At 47.1% G+C, this 17,777-nt stretch overlaps 1 protein-coding gene, 1 long non-coding RNA gene and 1 other non-coding gene across 7 annotated transcripts in view; 1 reads left to right on the top strand and 2 right to left on the bottom strand.

Annotated features, from left to right (window-relative positions):
• Nucleotides 1-1,929: 1,929 nt before the first annotated feature.
• Nucleotides 1,930-2,063, bottom strand: LOC112207357 (U11 spliceosomal RNA). Its single transcript, XR_002941791.2, has one exon. It is a non-coding gene; the product is annotated as a U11 spliceosomal RNA (small nuclear RNA).
• Nucleotides 1,930-7,517, bottom strand: LOC104006986 (uncharacterized). The gene is made up of 2 exons (XR_681024.5): nucleotides 7,169-7,517; nucleotides 1,930-2,469 (listed from the first exon to the last, which is right to left on the bottom strand). It is a non-coding gene; the product is annotated as an uncharacterized LOC104006986 (long non-coding RNA).
• TAF12 (TATA-box binding protein associated factor 12) overlaps nucleotides 2,358-17,777 on the top strand; it is a 45,153-nt gene continuing 29,733 nt past the window's right edge. Inside the window, exon 1 of one of the 5 annotated variants that reach the window (XM_016957482.4) lies at nucleotides 2,358-2,457. In XM_016957482.4, coding sequence (XP_016812971.1) covers nucleotides 2,428-2,457 — 30 coding nt within the window. In that variant the 5' untranslated portion in view covers nucleotides 2,358-2,427. Of the gene's footprint in view, nucleotides 2,458-7,564; nucleotides 8,268-17,777 lie in introns of those variants that run through there. The other 4 variants (XM_513257.8, XM_001153380.6, XM_009452020.4 and 1 more) reach the window with 4 other exon arrangements.

Below are 17,777 nucleotides of genomic sequence, written 5' to 3' on the forward strand. Positions count from 1 at the left end.
TTGGAGAAATGTCTATACAGGTCCTTTTGCCCATTATTGAACTGGGCTGGGTTTGTGTTGTTGTTGTTGAGTTATGAGTTCCTTATGTATTTTGGATATTAATCCCTTATCAGATATATTATTTACAAATACGTTCTCTGATTCTGTGGATTGTCTTTCCACTCTGTTGATAGTGTCCTTTGATGTACAAGGGTTTTCTTTTTTTTTCTGAGACGGAGTTTCGCTCTTGTCCAGGCTGGAGTGCAATGACGCTATCTCGGCTCACTGCAACCTCTGCCTCCTGGATGCAAGCGATTCTCCTGCCTCAGCCTCCCGAGTAGCTGGGATTACAGGCATGCACCACCATGCCCGGCTAATTTTTTTTTGTATTTTTAGTAGAGACAGGGTTTCACCATATTGTCCAGGTTGGTCCTGACCTTCTGACCTCATGATCTGCCCACCTCGGCCTCCCAAAGTGCTGGGAGCCACCATGCCCGGCCTTTTTTTTTTTTTTTTTTTTTTTTTTGAGACAGAGTCTCACTCTGTTGCCCAGGCTGGAGTGCAGTAGCACGATCTCGGCTCACAGCAACACCGCCTGCCGGTGCAAGCAATTCTCCTGCCTCAGCCTCCCAAGTAGCTGGGATTACAAGCGCCTGACACCAGGCCTGGCTAATTTTTGTATTTTTAGGAGCGACGGGGTTTCACCATGTTGGCTAGGCTGGTCTCCAACCCCTGACCTCAGGTGATCCGCCCACCTCGGCCTCCCAAAGTGCTGGGATTACAGGCGTGAGCCACCGCACCCGGCCGGGTTTTTCATTTTAATTTTAAAATTAATGTTAACATTTTAAAATTTGATGAGGACCAATTTATTTTTTGTTGCTTGTAAACCATTGTTTATATCCAAGAAATCACTGACAAATTCGATGTCATTTTCCCCTGTGTTTTCTCTAAGAGTTTTATAGTTTAAGGTCTTACATTTAGGTCTTTAATCTTTTTTTTTTTTTTTTTTTTTTTTTTTTTCTGAGACGGAGTTTTGCTCTTGTTGCCCAGGCTGGAGTGCAATGGTGCGGTCTCGGCTCACTGCAACCTCCGCCTCCTGGGTTCAAGCAATGCTCCTGCCTCAGCCTCCTGAGTAACTGGGATTACAGGCATACTCCACCACGCCTGGCTAATTTTGTGTTTTTAGTTAGAGAAGGGGTTTCTCCATGTTGGTCAGGCTGGTCTTGAAATCCCGACTTCAGGTGATCCGCCCACCTCGGCCTCTAGGAGTGCTGGGATTACAGGCGTGAGCCACTGCGCCCGGCCTTGAATTAATCTTTTGTGTATGGTATGAGGTATAGAAAAAGTTTGCTAAGGCCTGGTGAAGGTAATTTCAATTTCCTCTGCTTCATAAAATAACATTGCAGGCCGGGCGCGATGGCCACGCCTGTAATCCTAGCACTCCTAGAGGCCGAAGTGGGCGGATCACCAGATGAAGAGATGGAGACCATCCTGGCCAACATGGTGAACCCGTCTCTACCAAAAATGCAAAAATTAGCTGGGCGCGGAGGCGCACGCCTGTAGTCCCAGCCACTCGGGGGGCTGAGGCAGGTCTCCTAAAGTCAGGGACTAGGTCTATTCCATTTGTTGCTATACTGTAACACAGTCGCCAAATAATTTTCTCATACGCGCGCCACCACGCACGTATAATTTTTAAATTCGTTTGTTGGTGGGGCCTTCCTGCTTTGTTGCTTAAGCTGGCCTCCCACACGAGAACACGCAGGGTTATCCCACTTCCGCTTCTATAAGTGCTAGGATACAGGTCTGAATTACCTTGCTAATTAGGTTACCTGCGTTTCATACAAATAACTACGCAGCCTCTAAAAAAGACAACACAGAACCTCTCCTCGGTTACAAACAGCACCACTTACTCCAAACGCGTAATATTTCATCTAACATATAACAGTAAAAAAGGGCGCCGGGACCAACGATCACCAGCTGCCCAAATACCAAAAAATTATGCTTCCGAAATCTCTTGATGTCGATTCCGCACGTAGAGCAATCGAGTTACCCTACGTGTGCCACTCACGACAGAAGCCCTTTTTGCTTTCTCTGTCACCAAAGCAGGGTGGCAGTGTTACCAAATCCATTTTTTGGTAAAGGTGAACACAAAAATCCAAGCAACTCTTTATTTCAACTTCCTGAAGTTGAAGAGCGAATTCCATTTCTTCTGAACTGAAAGGAAGACTTCACAAGGAGAATCTAGAATTTGTCCTTTCGATTTTTTAGTTAGAAGAAAAATGTAGTGAGTTGATATGCAAATATACTCAGGGCTTGCTGGGAATGTGCTGGCGGGCACCGAGGGAGTGGCGGGGAAGAGCGGCTGCGCGAGCGAGGGAGGAACCGCTCCTTCCGGTTGCAGTAAGTGCTGGGTCTCTCTTGTCAACTGCTCACAACAGAAGGCGTCTCATGGCGTTGGAATACCGGCTCTCAGCGGCTGTAGGTATCTGACTGGGGAAGACAAGAATCACAACCTATCCAAATTGAAAATGTGTAACTTGTGCCACCCCTAGCCACCACCTTGGAGCAGCCCAGGCAGGCGTGCAGTGGAAGCACAAGGTCACAAGGTCACGCATAAGCTGATTGTCATGGTGTGTTCATATTGTGGCATGCTATATGCTGCACTTCGAAGGAGTATTAGAATTTTTTTTTTAATCGAGTGAAAAGAGTTGTAGAATAAGGTACAGCATAGCATTAATGTGAAAAATGAAATACTGTACCTCAGATGACTGAAGTAGATCTTTATCAACACAATTTTTTTTTTTTGAGACGGAGTCTCGCTCTGTCGCCCAGGCTGCAGTGCAGTGGCGCGATCTCGGCTCACCGCAAGCTCCACCTCCTGGGTTCACGCCATTCTCCTGCCTCAGCCTCCCAAGTAGCTGGGACTACAGGCCCCCGCCACCATGCCCAGCTAATTTTTTGTATTTTTAGTAGAGACGGGGTTTCACCGTGTTAGCCAGGATGGTCTCGATCTCCTGACTTTGTGATCCGCCCGCCTCGGCCTCCCAGAGTGCTGGGATTATAGGCGTGAGCCATCGTGCCCAGCCTGTTCCCATTTTTTTAATGGATAATGATGGACGGGTGCTGTGGGTCATGCCTGTAATCCCAACATTTTGAGAGCCCAGGAGTTTGAGACCACAATGGGCAACATATAGAGACCTCGTCTCTACCCCAAAATAAAATATTAACTGGGCATCGTGGCATGGGCCCGTGGTCCCAGCTACCCCAAAGGCTGAGGCAGAAGGATTGCTTGAGCCAGGGAAGTCAAGGCTACAGTGAGCCATAATCATGCCACTGCACTCCAGCCTAGGTGACAGATGAAGATCTTGTCTCAAGAAAATAAAAAAAAAAAAACAATATGTGACAATTGTAAAGAAATTGAAACAGCACAGAGATGATATAAAATGTGAAAATGCTTCCTCCAAACTGTGAACAGTTTAGTGTTTATCTTGCCAGACTGCTTTCTATGTATGTACACATCGTATATATATAAAAATAAATGTTTTCAGGCCAGGCATGGTGGCTCATGCCTGTAATCCCAGCACTTTGGGAAGCTGAGGTGGGTGGATCACCTAAGATCAGGAGTTTGAGACCAGCCTGGCCAACATGGTGAAACCCTGTCTGTATTAAAAATACAAAAAATTGGCCAGGTGCGGTGGCTCACGCCTGTAATCCCAGCACTTTGGGAGGCCGAGGTGGGCAGATCACTAGGTCAGAAGATCGAGACCATCCTGGCTAACACGGTGAAACCCCGTCTCTACTAAAAATACAAAAAATTAGCCGGGTGTGGTGGCGGGTGCCTGTAGTCCCAGCTACTTGGGAGGCTGAGGCAGGAGAATGGCGTGAACCCAGGAGGTGGAGCTTGCGGTGAGCCAAGATCGCACCACTGCACTCCAGCCTGGGCGACAGAGTGAGACTCTGTCTCAAAAAAAAAAAAAATTGGCCGAGTGTGGTGGCAGGTGCCTGTAATCCTAGCTACTAGGGAGCTGAGGCAGGAGAATCACTTGAACCTGGGAGGCAGAGGTTGCAGCGAGCCGAGACTGTGCCATTGCACTCCAGCTTGGGCAACAAGAGCGAACTCCGTCTCAAAAAAAATAAATAAATAATAAAATAAAGTAAAATGTTTTCAACACAAAATATAGACTGTTAGGTATTTTACTTTCTTTAATATATTTTAATAATACATGGAGTTCCCTGCTCTTTACAAAGTAGAAGTCACAAGAGAAAGGAGATAAATAAACAGCTCTTACATTGTAATAGGAAGCAGATGTGTTGTATAAACTTGTGAGAAGCCCAGAGATGGTGCTGTCAATTGCTCTTCCTATCATCCACCAGTGTTATCTCTCTCTCTCTCTTTTTTTCTGAGACAGTGTGTTGCTCTGTTGTCCAGGCTGGAATGCAGTGGTGCAATCATAGCTCACTGCAGCCTGGAACTCCTAGGCTCAAGCAGATCCTCCTGCCTGTCAGTCTCCTGAGTGGCTGGGACTACAGGTCCACACCACCATGCTGAGGCTAATTTTTTTTTTTTTTTTTTTAGAGACAGTGTCTCCCTATCTTGCCCAGGCCGGTCAAACTCCTGGGCTCAAGCAGTCCTCCTGCTGCGCCTCCCAAAGTGTTGGGATTACAGGTGTAAAGCCACCACATCTGACCTTATCTCTCTTTTTTTTTTTTCCCAGACAGTCTCACTCTGTTGCCCAGGTTGGAGTGCAGTGGCACGATCTCGGCTCGCTTCAACCTCTACCACCCAGGTTTAAGCGATTCTCATGCCTCAGCCTCCTGAGTAGCTTGGGACTACAGGCACGCGCCACTACACCCGGCTAATTTTTAAAATATTTTTAGTAGGTTTCACCCTGTTGGCCAGGCTGGTCTCAAACTCCTAACCTCAAGTGATCCACCTGCCTCGGCCTCCCAAAATGCTGGGATTACAGGCGTGAGTCACAGTGCCTGGCCTGGCCTTATCTGTTTTTTGTTGTTGTTGTTGTAGTTTTGTTTGAGATGGAGTCTTGCTCCCGTCACGCAGGCTGGAGTACACTGGCTCAATCTCTGCTCACTGCAACCTCCACCTCCCGGGTTCCAGCGATTCTCCTTCCGCAGCCTCCTGAGTAGCTGGGGTTACAGGCGTGCGCCACCATGCCCAGCTAATTTTTGTATTTTTAGTAGAGATAGGGTTTCACTATTTTGGCCAGGATGATCTCTATCTCCTGACCTCGTGATCCTCCTGCCTCAGCCTCCCAAAGTGCTGGGATTACAGGCGTGAGCCAGGGTGTCCAGTCCTTATCTCTTAAAAAAAAAAAAAAAAAAAAAAGAAGAGGCCAGGCGCGGTGGCTCCTGCCTGTAATCCCAGCATTTTGGGAGGCCAAGGCAGGCGGATCACGAGGTCAGGAGATCGAGACCATCCTGGCTAACATGGTGAAACCCCATCTCTACTAAAAATACAAAAAATTAGCCGGGCGCGGTGGCGGGCGCCTGTAGTCCCAGCTACTCGGGAGGCTGAGGCAGGATAATGGCATGAACCCGGGAGGCGGAACTTGCAGTGAGCCGAGATAGCTCCACTGCAGTCCGGCCTGGGTGAAACAGCGAGACTCCGTCTCAAAAAAAAAAAAAAAAGAAAAGAAAATTCATCTACTTGGGAAGCTGAGGTGGAGGAGGATCGCTTGAACACAGGAGTTTGAGGCTGTAGTGAACTATGATTGTGTCACTGCACTCTAGCCCTGGTGACAGAGTGAGACCCTGTATCATTTAACAATCGCCATAATTTCACCGTTCTTCCAACACCTTCCCATTGTATACTGAATATAATCTCAAGTCCCCATCATAGTCTAGGCTAAAAGGTCCAGACTATAACAAACCCCTGCCCACCTCTCCAAACTCATTGTCTTTCCCGGTTACCAAAGCTCCAGCCACCTTGGCCATCTTGGTCCTTGAGTAAGTGTTTTCCTTACTGAAGACCATGGCTCAGGCCATCAGGCAGCTAGATAAGTCTGGCTTATTCCAGTATTCTCTTCTATCACCCTTTTGTGCAGTTGCTAATGGTCTGTTTCCCACTCTAGGTTGCAAACTTTCTAAGGACAGAGATCATCCATCTTAGCCACCAGTTATGTACTCAGCACGTAGCAAAAGGCTTGTCACACAATGAGACTCAAACACTTGTCAAATGAACGTATATACATTCAACCTGGGTCTTAAAAAAGATGTATAGGCATTCAACAACAAAAAGTGGTATGCCGGACCCTAAAAAGAATGGTGAGCAGTGGCAAGGAAATAAGGCTAGGAATACAGCTTAGAGCCCAATGTTCATGAGGACTTGAATCTGAGAATTTGGATTGGGTGGCAGTGTAGAGGGTGGACTGGGAACGTGGTAGGATGAGGATTAGGAAGATATAAAGACAGGGCAGGATGCCGCACCAATCTGGGCACCTCTTCCTAATTTCTGCTGGCAGATACTGTGGCTCACTCTGGCCTGTCACAGCTCTTTATACAATTTTTGGTGTGTTTGTGGGTTCTTCTCCATCTTACTGTGAACCTTACAGATGCTGGAATTGGGTCTTACTTGCACGCCTAACATTCCAGCATACAGTAAAAAATAACAGCTGTTCTCTTTTTTTTTTTTTTTTTTTTGAGACAGAGTCTCGCTCTGTCGCCCAGGCTGGAGTGCAGTGGCGCGATCTCGGCTCACTGCAACCTCCGCCCCTCCAGGTTTAAGCAGTTCTCTGCCTCAGCCTCCGGAGTAGCTGCGATTACAGGCGCATGCCACCACGCCCGGCTAATTTTTTGTATTTTTAGTAGAGACGGGGTTTCACCATCTTGGCCAGACTGGTCTTGAACTCCTGACCTCGTGATCCACCCTCCTCGGCCTCCCAAAGTGCTGGGATTACAGGCGTGAGCCACATAACAGCAGTTCTCACCAAGCATTTGACAGCCGAAAAACTGAAAGCATTAGAGAATGCTACAGACAGGCTTTGGCTTAGTAGTGAGTTCTGAGTTCAAGCTGAGGCTCTGCACTTATTAGCTAGAGCTTTGCTTAATCTCTCACAGGTCTCCTCTAAATGATTAAATGGCGTAACGGAGGTAAGCGGATTAGCACAATTCCCGGCAAACAGTAAGCACTCAATTGTTACTACTGAATTGCCAGTTCACAGGCACAACCAACCGATCTCTCTCATCTCCTGGTTCCTCTGTTGCCAACTTCCTCGTTGAGGTCCAACAGGATACCTGTGGGGTAATGTGTCCCAGATGATATCCCAGTCCTGACACCAAGACAAAGGCACCAACCAAAAATGGCGACCTCAAAGCCATCCGAGGGCGTCAATTACCCGTCATGCTACCGATAGATAAATAAGCAGCGTCGGGAAGAAAAGTTAGTGAAGGATTCTTAACACCGGGTTGGAATACGCAGAGCTCGCTCATGCTGCCACTCAACCACAAGCAGTTAAAAGCGCAAGCTGCAGGGTGTAGCTACACACAGCTCAATATCGCCACCACGTGTCGGAGGGCAGTCTGCGCCTGCGCAAGCGAGGCGCGCGCCCGCCGGCCGGAAGAGCCGCGCGTTTCCGGGTTGGAGGCGGGGAGCGGTGCCGGAAGTAGTCGGGGAGGGCCGCGCAGTCGGACCGGCTGCTGAGACGAACGCTTCACTGGGGCAGTCTCCGCATATCATGGGGAGATAGACGCTGCTGCCTGTGAGTCTTGGGCCCTGGCAGTTGAGGAACAAGAGCGGGAGGAGGGAGTCAGGACCCAGACCTACAGTGGGTCAGTGTTCGAAGGACCAGGTTGTGGACGAGACGGGGCTGTGAGGATTCAGGCTCTTGGGAAGGGACTGACTGAGAGGATCAGGCTCGGAGAAGACGCGGCTGTGGGGACCCGGGCTCCAAGACGGGACTTAGGGAACGGGGACGGATGCGAGTTCTCCGGCATCTGAGAGAAAGTGGTCTGAGAGGAGCAGGATTATGAGGACCCGCATTCCTACGAGGAAAGGGTCAGAAAGGAACGGGGCGTGAAGACACAGGCTCCGGAGAGGTAAAAGTGGAGCGGTGAGGACTTGGGCTCCTAAGAGGCAGAAGCGGGACAGTGAAGACCCGGGCTCCTAAGGATTCAGAAACGGGGCAGCGAAGACTTAGGTTCCTGAGGGGCAGAAGCAGACAGAGAAAACTTGAGTTTGGAAGGGAACAGAAGCGGGCAGTGAAGACTGGGGCTTCTTTGGGCACGGGATCCGGGCTTTGAGACTCCGAGTTCCTGAGTCTCGGAACAGGGCTGTGAGTACCCAAGCTCCTAAAAGCCTTGGATCTAAGGGACCATGGATATGAGATCAGCCTACAAAGTAAAGGGAAAGGGTTTGGAAAAGATTTAGTGATCCATTTTTTCACAGTATTCCCTGAACCCAGAGAGATAAAGGACGTATTCAGGGGAAGACAACTTCTCCTTCGCACTGCCTACTTGGCTCTTGGCAAGCTTTTCTTGTGTCAGATACTCAATCTAGGAAGCCCACATGCAAACATCTTCATTTTCTGCTTCATTCTTGGGAATCAGATGTGAAGTTGAAAACAGTTGGAACTCAGTTATGTACTTGATAAGTGCTTTAAATCCCATTCCACTCAACCCTGAATGAGCGCAGATCTCTGCATCTCAAATAAAAGAATGTCAGTGATGGAAGAGTCCCAAAAGATCATCTTTTAAAAACTCCTATTTTACATTTAAGAAGGCTAAGGTTCAAAGAGGCTTAGGATTACAGTGAGGCAATGGTTAGTTAGATCATAATTTTAATACAGTACCCTTCTGTGCGTAGCAAATGAGATGCTTGGTTCATGTTCCTTAAATGCTTCTAGAATCTTTGCTTTATCTTCAAACTCAGGAGGGAATTTTTTTTTTTTTTTTTTTTTTTGAGACGGGTTCTCTCTCTGTCGCCCAGGCTGAAGTGCAGTGGCTCAGTCTTGGCCCCGTGCACCTCCAACCTCCTAGGCTCAAGCAGCCTTCCCACCTATACCTCCTGAGTAGCTGGAACTACGGGCGTGTGCCACCACGCCCTGCTAATTTTTAAATTTTTTGTAGAAACAGGGTCCCACTATATTGCCCAGGCTGGTCTCAAACTCCTAAGCTCAAGTGATCCTCCCACCTTGGCCTCCCAAAGTGCTGGGATTACAGGCATGAGTCACCTCGCCCCCCTTGCAGTTTTTGTTTTTGTTTTGTTTTGTTTTGTTTTTTTGAGACAGAGTCACCCAGGCTGGAGTGCAGTGGCATGATCTCGGCTCACTGCAATCTCTGCTTCCCCGGTTCAAACGATTCTCCTGCCTCAGCCTCTCAAGTAGCTGGAATTACAGGTGTGTGCCACAATGCCCGGCTAATTTTTGTATTTTTAGTAGAGACAGGTTTTTGCCATGTTGGCCAGGCTGTGTTTCGAACTCCTGACCTCAAGTGATCCGCCCGCCTCAGCCTCCCGAAGTGCTGGGATTATAGACATGAGCCACTGCGCCCGGCCCAGTTTTTATTTCCAGTAAAAACTGGAAATTTTTACAGTTTCTGATAATTTGAGTGTTGTTACTGTATTGACATTAATACAGTAAATGTCACTTAATAGTAAGGAAACCTTTATTTTTATTTTTGTGTTTTTGAGACAGGGTCTTGTTCTGTTGCCAATATTGGAGTGCAGTGGCATAATCATAGCTCACTGCAACCTATATTCTTGGGCTCAAGCACTCCTCCTGCCTCAGCCTCCTGGGTAGCTGGGACTACAGGTATGAGCCACTACACCCAGCTAATTTTTAAGTTTTTTTGTAGAGACAGTGTTTGGCTGTGTTGCCTAGGCTGCTGTTGAATTCTTGGCCTCAAATGATTCTCCCGCCTTGGCCTCCCAAAATGTTCTTATAGGCATGAGCCACTGCACCTGGCTGGAACCTTTAAATAAAGCTCAGTGTTATTTATTTATTTAATAAGCTGTTTGGAAAGTCATAAATAAGTGTGTCCTGTATTTTTAGTGCAAACATTTACTAGGGATGGCTGCTTTTGGATAAGGATGGTGGGGAGACTTGCACCAGTCACTTCCTTCAATATTAATATCTTTTTCTGAAACCTACTCATACTAACCAGGCACAGCTTATGCACTATCGAGTATTCTATGATTTAATTATCACAGCCCCACAAGTTAGTTATTGTCAGTCCCGTTGTACAGATAATGAAATAGGTTTAGAGAGGTTACTTTGCCTGAAATCACACAGTGACCCAACCCCAGTTACATGTGCCTCTAAAACTTTTTTCTACTCTTCTAAGTGGATTCCTCTCAGTTTGTCCACCAGCAAAATAGAAGTAATCGTTATACAAAACATATAATTGAATGAAAGCATCCCCTCCTTCTTAAGGCGCCTTTAAATGTCAAGGACTATAACATATTAGGGTACTTATGTATTGTGGCATTTGAGAACTAAATTCTGTTTTCACAGAAGCATAGATTATTCAAGATAGAAAAATGGGAACTTTGTAGAGCTTTTCCTTGCAATGTAGAAAGACATTTAATTTTAGATTTGGGAGGCCAAGAAAGACTAATTTGGACTGGGCATGATGGCTCACGCCTGTAATCCCAGCACTTTGGGAGGCCAAGGCAGGCGGGTCACCTGAGATCAGGAGTTCGAGACCAGCCTGGCCAACATGGCAAAACCCCGTCTCTACTAAAAATACAAAAATTAGCTGGGCATGGTGGCACGTGCCTGTAGTCCCAGCTACTCTGGAGGCTGAGGTGGGAGAGAATCACTTGAATCCTGGAGGTGGAGGTTCAATGAGCCGAGATTGTGTCACTGTACTCCAGCCTGGACAACAGAATGAGACTCTGTCTAAAAAAAAAAAAAAAAAAAAAAGTAATTTGGAAAACAAGGGCTTAAATTTGATTAATTTTCCAGTTAATTATATCATGAACTAGATGTTTAGGGGAATTGGGCTTAGTTAAAACTACTATTTTTTCCCCAGGGTTAGCCTGTACTATTTGCAAGCACCTATTATATATAAATGATCAAAACTAACTTATACCAACTTATAAGGGAAAGCATACCCATGCCCATGTCACCACTTCAAAGTACTTGATGGTTTAATTAATGATAATTTATTCCTGAGTTAACATCCTTACCTATACTTGCAAAATGTACTTTATTTCATTTGTGGCTCTAGCGTTGACTTATTATAATAGGACTTCAAAATACCCGATCAGAAAATCATTGCATTATAATTAGAGCCGATAGGAACAAAGGACAAAAGGACATATTACCTTTTTTTTTTTTTTTTTTTTTTTTTTTTGTGAGACGGAGTTTCGCTCTTTCACTCTTGTTACCCAGGCTGGAGAGCAGTGGTGCGATCTTGGCTCACTCCAACTTTCACCTCCCGGGTTCAAGCGATTCTCCTGCCTCAGCCTCCCATGTAGCTGGGATTACAGGCATGCGCCACCATGCCTGGCTAATTTTTGTATTTTTAGTAGAGACGGGTTTCACCATGTTGGCCAGGCTTGTCTCGAACTCCTGACCTCAGATGATCTGCCTGCCTCGGCCTCCCAGAAGGTGGGAGGTAGAAGTTGCAGTGAGCCGAGATCACACCACTGCACTCCAGCCTGGGCAACAGAGCAAGATTCTGTCTTAAAAAATTAAAATAGGCCAGCCGGGCGTGGTGGCTCACGCCGGTAATCCCAGCACTTTGGGAGGCTGAGGTGGGCGGATCACGAGGTCAGGAGATCGAGACCACGGTGAAACCCCGTCTCTACTAACAATACAAAAAAAATTAGCTGGGCACGGGCGCCTATAGTCACAGCTACTTGGGAGGCTGAGGCAGGAGAATGGCGTGAACCCGGGAGGCGGAGCTTGCAGTGAGCAGAGATTGTGCCACTGCACTGCAGCCCGGGCGACAGAGCAAGGCTCTGTCTCAAAAAAAAGAAAAAAAAAAAAATAGGCCAGGTGAGGTGGCTCATGCCTGTAATCCTAGCACTTTGGGAGGCTGATGTGGGCAGATCACCTGAGGTCAGGAGTTCGAGACCAGCCTGGCCAACATGGTAAAACCCCGTCTCTACTAAAAATATAAAAATCAGCTGGACATAGTGGCGTGTGCTTATAATCCTGGCTACCTGGGAGGCTAAGGCAGGACAATCGCTGGAACCCGGGAAGCAGAGGCTGCAGTGAGCCGATATTGCGCCACTCCAGCCTGGGTGATAGAGTGAGACTCTGTCTCAAAAAAAAAAAAAAAAATTAAAATAGGCCGGGCGCGGTGGCTTATGCCTGTAATCCCAGCACTTTGGGAGGCCGAGGTGGGCAGATCACCTGAGGTTGGGAGTTCGAGACCAGCCTGACCAACATGGAGAAACCCCATCTCTACTAAAAATACAAAATTAGCTGGGCGTGGTGACGCATGCCTGTAATCCCAGCTACTCGGGAGGCTGAGGCAGGAGAATCCTTTGAACCTGAGAGGCGGAGGTTGTGGTGAACTGAGATTGCCCCTTTGCACTCCAGCCTGGGTGACAAGAGTGAGACTCTGTCTCAAAAAATAAAATAAAATAAAATAAAATAAAATACAAAAATTAGCTGAATGTGGTGGCAGACACCTGTAATCGCAGCTACTCAGGAGGCTGAGGCAGGAGAATCACTTGAACCCAGGAGGCGGAGGTTGCAGTAAGCCGAGATTGTGCCACTGCACTCCAGCCTGAGCGACAGAGCGAGACTCCATCTCCAAAAAAATAATAATAATAATTAAACAAAAAATAGGAATGGGGTCTCACTGCATTACCCAGGCTGGTCTTAAACTCCTATCAGCAAGTGATCCTCCTGCATCTGCCTCCCGAAGTGCTGGGATTGTAGGCATGAACCTTGACACCTGGCGAAGACATACTACTTTTGATTGGGATTCTTTATGGAAAGCCCTAAAATATTTTGTAGGCACTATATCAGCAATGTTTACAGGCTGCACTGTGAAACAGGTGTGTTGGAGGCAGACAGACTTAGAAATTTCTATGTATGGACTTAATTTAAGTCAGACAGGGAGGGTAAAGAGAGCAAAAATAAAAAAAAAGAAAATCTTTTTTCTGGAGACGGAGTCTTGCTCTGTCGCCCAGGCTGGAGTGCAGTGGTGTGATCTCGGCTCACTGCAACCTCCGCCTCACGGGTTCAAGCACTTCTACCTCAGCCTCCCGAGTAGCTGGGACTATAAGCACGCGCCACAATGCCCGGCTATTTTTTGTATTTTTAGTAGAGACAGGGTTTCACCATATTGGTCAGGCTGGTCTTGAACTCCTGACCTCGTGATCCGCCTGCCTCGGCCTCCCAAAGTTCTAGGATTACAGGCGTGAGCCACTGTGCCTGGCCTTTACACTGATTTTTAATGCTGAAAGGGACTTTAGAATTTGCCTGGTCTGGCCAGAGGCGGAGGTTGCAGTGAACCAAGATCGTGCCACTGCGCTCGAGCCTGGGTGACAGAGCAAAACTCTGTCTCGAAAAAGAGAAAAAGAAAAAAAGAATTTGCCTGGGCCAACTCCTAATTACAGATGTGGAAACTGACCGAAGATGGCATCCAGCCCTCTTGATTTGGGTTTTCCACAGTAACTCTCATCAGCCTCCTGCTGACCACTTGTTGTTACCATTTTTTTCCAATCCACCATTCTTCTGTTAATCTCTGAAGTCATACAGAACACTTATATGGTGCCAGCACACATGGATATGTGTGTTGGGTTAGCAGCAGGATGAGTGAAACACTGGTATTTTTTGAGAGATGGGGTCTTGCTTTATTTTCCAGGCTGGAGCATGGTGGCTAGCCACAGGCCTATCACAATGTACTACAGCCTCGCACTCCTAGGCTCAAGCCATTCCGTCACCTCAGACCCCATAGTAGCTGGGAGTATACGTGTGCTCCACTGCATTGAGCAGTATGTTGATTTTTTTTTTTTTTTTCCCTGAGACAGGGTCTTGCTTTGTCACCCACGCTGGAGTGCAGTGGTGCCATCACATCTCACTACTGCATCAACCTCCTGGGCTCAAGTGATCCTCCCGCCTTAACCTCCCAAGTAGCTGGGACCACAGCTGCATGCCACCACGCCTGGCAAATTTTTTGATTTTTTTTTTTTTTATTTGTAGTGACCAGATCTCACTATGTTGCCCAGGCTGGTCTCAAACCTAGGTTCAAGTGATCCTCCCGCTCAGCCTGCCAAACTGCTAGAATTATAGGTGTGAGCCACCAAGCCCACCCTGTACTTCATTATTAACTTAATTTTTTCAGATGAGAAAATTGAGGCATAAAGAGATTATGTAACTTGCTCAATACAGCTGAAAAGTGGCACAGTTGGTACTTAAACCCAGATACTGCTACCATGGTTCATATCCTTGACCACTGTACTATACACTATACTACCTTTTGTTGTTGTTAGAGACAGGATCTTTTTGTGTTGCCCAGGCTGGTCTCCAACTCCTAACCTCAAACAGTCCTCCCATGTTGTCCTCCCAAAGTTCTGGGATTACAGACATGGGGTCCCACATGTGGCCTATACTGCCTTTTTGATAAGTCAAAAGCAGCTGGAGCCTCAACTAACCAATCCTAATTGCACACTGGAAAAAAATCTTGCATTTCTATTGCTCTCGAGTCTCACAGACTGCAAATAATTGATCCTTTTTAGCTTATTTAGGCTGGGAAATATGAGCTCATTTAGATACATTTAGAAGCCAGAGAGGAAAGAAACAGCCAGGTAGAAAAACCAGTCATTAAGTGAAGTCATGCACCACAGTATAGGGCTTTTATGCCATCAGGCCAGTCCTCTTGATTCCAGTATTTTGCTTAAATAATAAATTACTAAACATTTCAGAGGTAAAAAAAGGTTTTGAAGGCTACCTTTTCTTCTGTTCCCCTTTCTCTTCACCTTTGTTTTGTTTAAAAAAAAAAACAAAAAACAGTTAATGGAATAGATGCACAGAGAATACCAGGGTCTTACAACTATTGCCAAGGTCTGCTTAATTCCTACCCTATGAAAACTTAGACCCTCTCAATACAATAATAGGGTTGCAGCTAGACTTCTGTTTGAAGTACAAGGTTGTTAAAGGGAAGCAATTAGGGCTTGTCATCCTCAGCCAGTCAACCACAGTTTAAAAGGAGGGAGGATAGGCCGGTGCAGTGGCTCATACCTGTAATCCCAGCACTTTGGGAGGCCGAGGTGGGCAGATCATGAGTTCAGGAGATTGAGACCATCCTGGCTAACACGGTGAAACCCCATGTCTACTAAAAATACAAAAAATTAGCCGGGTGTGGTGGCAGGCGCCTGTAGACCCAGCTACTCAGGAGGCTGAGACAGGAGAATGGTGTGAGCCCAGGAGGTGGAGCTGGCAGTGAGCCAAGATTGCGCCACTGCACTGTAGCCTGGGCGACACAGTGAGACTCCATCTCAAAAAAAAAAAAAAAAAAAAAAAAGGAGGGAGGATAGATGTGGTTTTATTTATTTATTTATTTATTCGAGACGGAGTCTTGCTCTGTCGCCCGGGCTGGAGTGCAGTGGCACGATCTCGGCTCACTGCAAGCTCCACCTCCCGGGTTCGTGCTATTCTCCTGCTTCAGCCTCCCGAGTAGCTGGGACTACAGGCACCCACCACCATGCCTGTCTAATTTTTTGTATTTTTTTTTTAGTAGAGGTGAGGTTTCACCCTGTTAGCCAGGATGGTCTCGATCCTGACCTCGTGATCCGCCTGCCTCAGCCTCCCAAAGTGCTGGGATTACAGGCATGAGCCACCATGCCTGGCCTACTTATTTATTTTTTAGATGGAGTTTTGCTCTTGTTGCCCAGGCTGGAGTGCAATGGCGTGATCTCAGCTCACTGCAACCTCCACCTCCCGGGTTCAAACAATTCTCCTGCCTCAGCTTCCCGAGTAGCTGGGATTACAGGAATACCCCACCATGCCCGGCTAATTTTGTATTTTTAGTAGAAATGGGTTTTCTGCATGTTGGTCGGGCTGGTCTCAAACTCCCGACCTCAGGTGATCTGCCCACCTCGGCCTCCCAAAGTGTTGGGATTACAGGCGTAAGCCACTGCACCTTGCCTAGATGGGTTTATTTAAATTGAACTCTAACCCATACAATCGTGTTTTGATAGAATTACTAAATATTTTCAACAACCGATCACTGGGGGATGGACTTTCCATATTTACTTTGTGAATCATAGCACACAATTTCTACATAGTAGGTAATAGTAAGGGTTAATTATTATTGTTCTCTCAAACTGTCCCACAGTTAATGCCTGTTTTTTGTGGGGTTTTTTTTTTTTTTTGAGATGGAGTCTCATTCTGTCGCCCAAGCTGGAGTGCAGTGGTGTGATCTCGGCCCACTGCAACCCCTGCCTCCCGAGTTCAAGCAATTGTCCTGCCTCAGCCTCCTAAATAGCTGAGATTACAGGCAAGCGCCACCACGCCTGGCTAATTTTTTTGTATTTTTAGTAGAGACGGAGTTTTACCATGTTGGTCAGGATGGTCTCGAACTCCTGAAGCAGGTGATCCACCTGCTTCAGCCTCCCAAAGTGTGGAGATTACAGGCATGAGCCACTGTGCCCGGCCAGTTAATGCCTGTTTTTGTTTTTGATTTTTATTTATTTTTTATTTATTTGTTTGAGACAGTCTCACTCTGTCATCCAGGCTGGGTTGCAGTGGCGCAATCTCGGCTAACTGCAACCTCCACCTCCTGGGTTCAAGTGATTCTCCTGCCTCAGCCTCCCGAATAGCTGGGATTACAGGCACGCGCCACCACACCTGGCTAATTTTTTTTTTTTTTTTTTTTTTTTGAGATGGAGTTTCGCTTTCATTGCCCAGGCTGGAGTGCGATGGCACAATCTCGGCTCACCGGAACTTCCGCCTCCCGGATTCTAGCGATTCTCCTGCCTCAGCCTCCCGAGTAGCTGGGATTACAGGCATGCACCACCATGCCCAGCTAATTTTTGTATTTTTAGTAGAGACAGGGTTTCACCATGTTGGTCAGGCTGGTTTAGAACTCCCAACCTTAGATGATCTGCCCACCTCGGCCTCCCAAAGTGCTGGGATTACAGGTGTGAGCCAACATACCCGGCTAATTTTTGTATTTTTAGTAGAGACGGGGTTTCACCATGTTAGCCAAACTGGTCTCGAACTCCTGACCTCAAGTGATCTGCCCGCCTCAGCCTCCCAAAGTGCTGGGATTACAGGCATGAGCCACTGCACCTGGCCCTGTTTTACTTTTTAAAATTTATTTTCGGTTGGGTACAGTGTCTCATGCCTATAATCCCAGCACTTTGGGAGGCTGAGGCGGGTGGATCACCTGAGGTCGGGAATTCAAGACCAGCCTGGCCAACATGACGAAATGCCATCTCTACTAAAAAATGCAAAAATTAGCCCAACATGGTGGCACGTGCCTGTAATCCCAGCTACTCTGGAGGCTGAGGCAGTAGAATCGCTTGAACCCGGGAGGCAGAGGTTACAGTGAGCCAAGATTGGGCTCCTGTACTCTGGCCTGGGCAACAGAGTGAGATTCTGTCTCAAAAAAAAAAAAAAAAAAAAAAAAAAGTAGGCCGGGCTTGGAGGTGCATGCCCTGTAATCCCAGCACTTTGGGAGGCCGAGGCAGGTGGATCACCTGAGGTCAGGAGTTCGCGACCAGTCTAACGTGGTGAAACCCCGTCTGTACTAAATAAAAAAAACAATAGCTGGGCATGTATACCTGTAATCCGAGCTACTTGGGAGGCTGAGACAGGAGAATTGCTTGTACCTGGCAGGCGGAGGTTGCAGTGAGCTGAAATCGCTCTATTGCACTC

This window comes from Pan troglodytes, chromosome 1 (genome assembly GCF_028858775.2).
Source record: "Pan troglodytes isolate AG18354 chromosome 1, NHGRI_mPanTro3-v2.0_pri, whole genome shotgun sequence".
NCBI lineage: Eukaryota > Metazoa > Chordata > Mammalia > Primates > Hominidae > Pan > Pan troglodytes.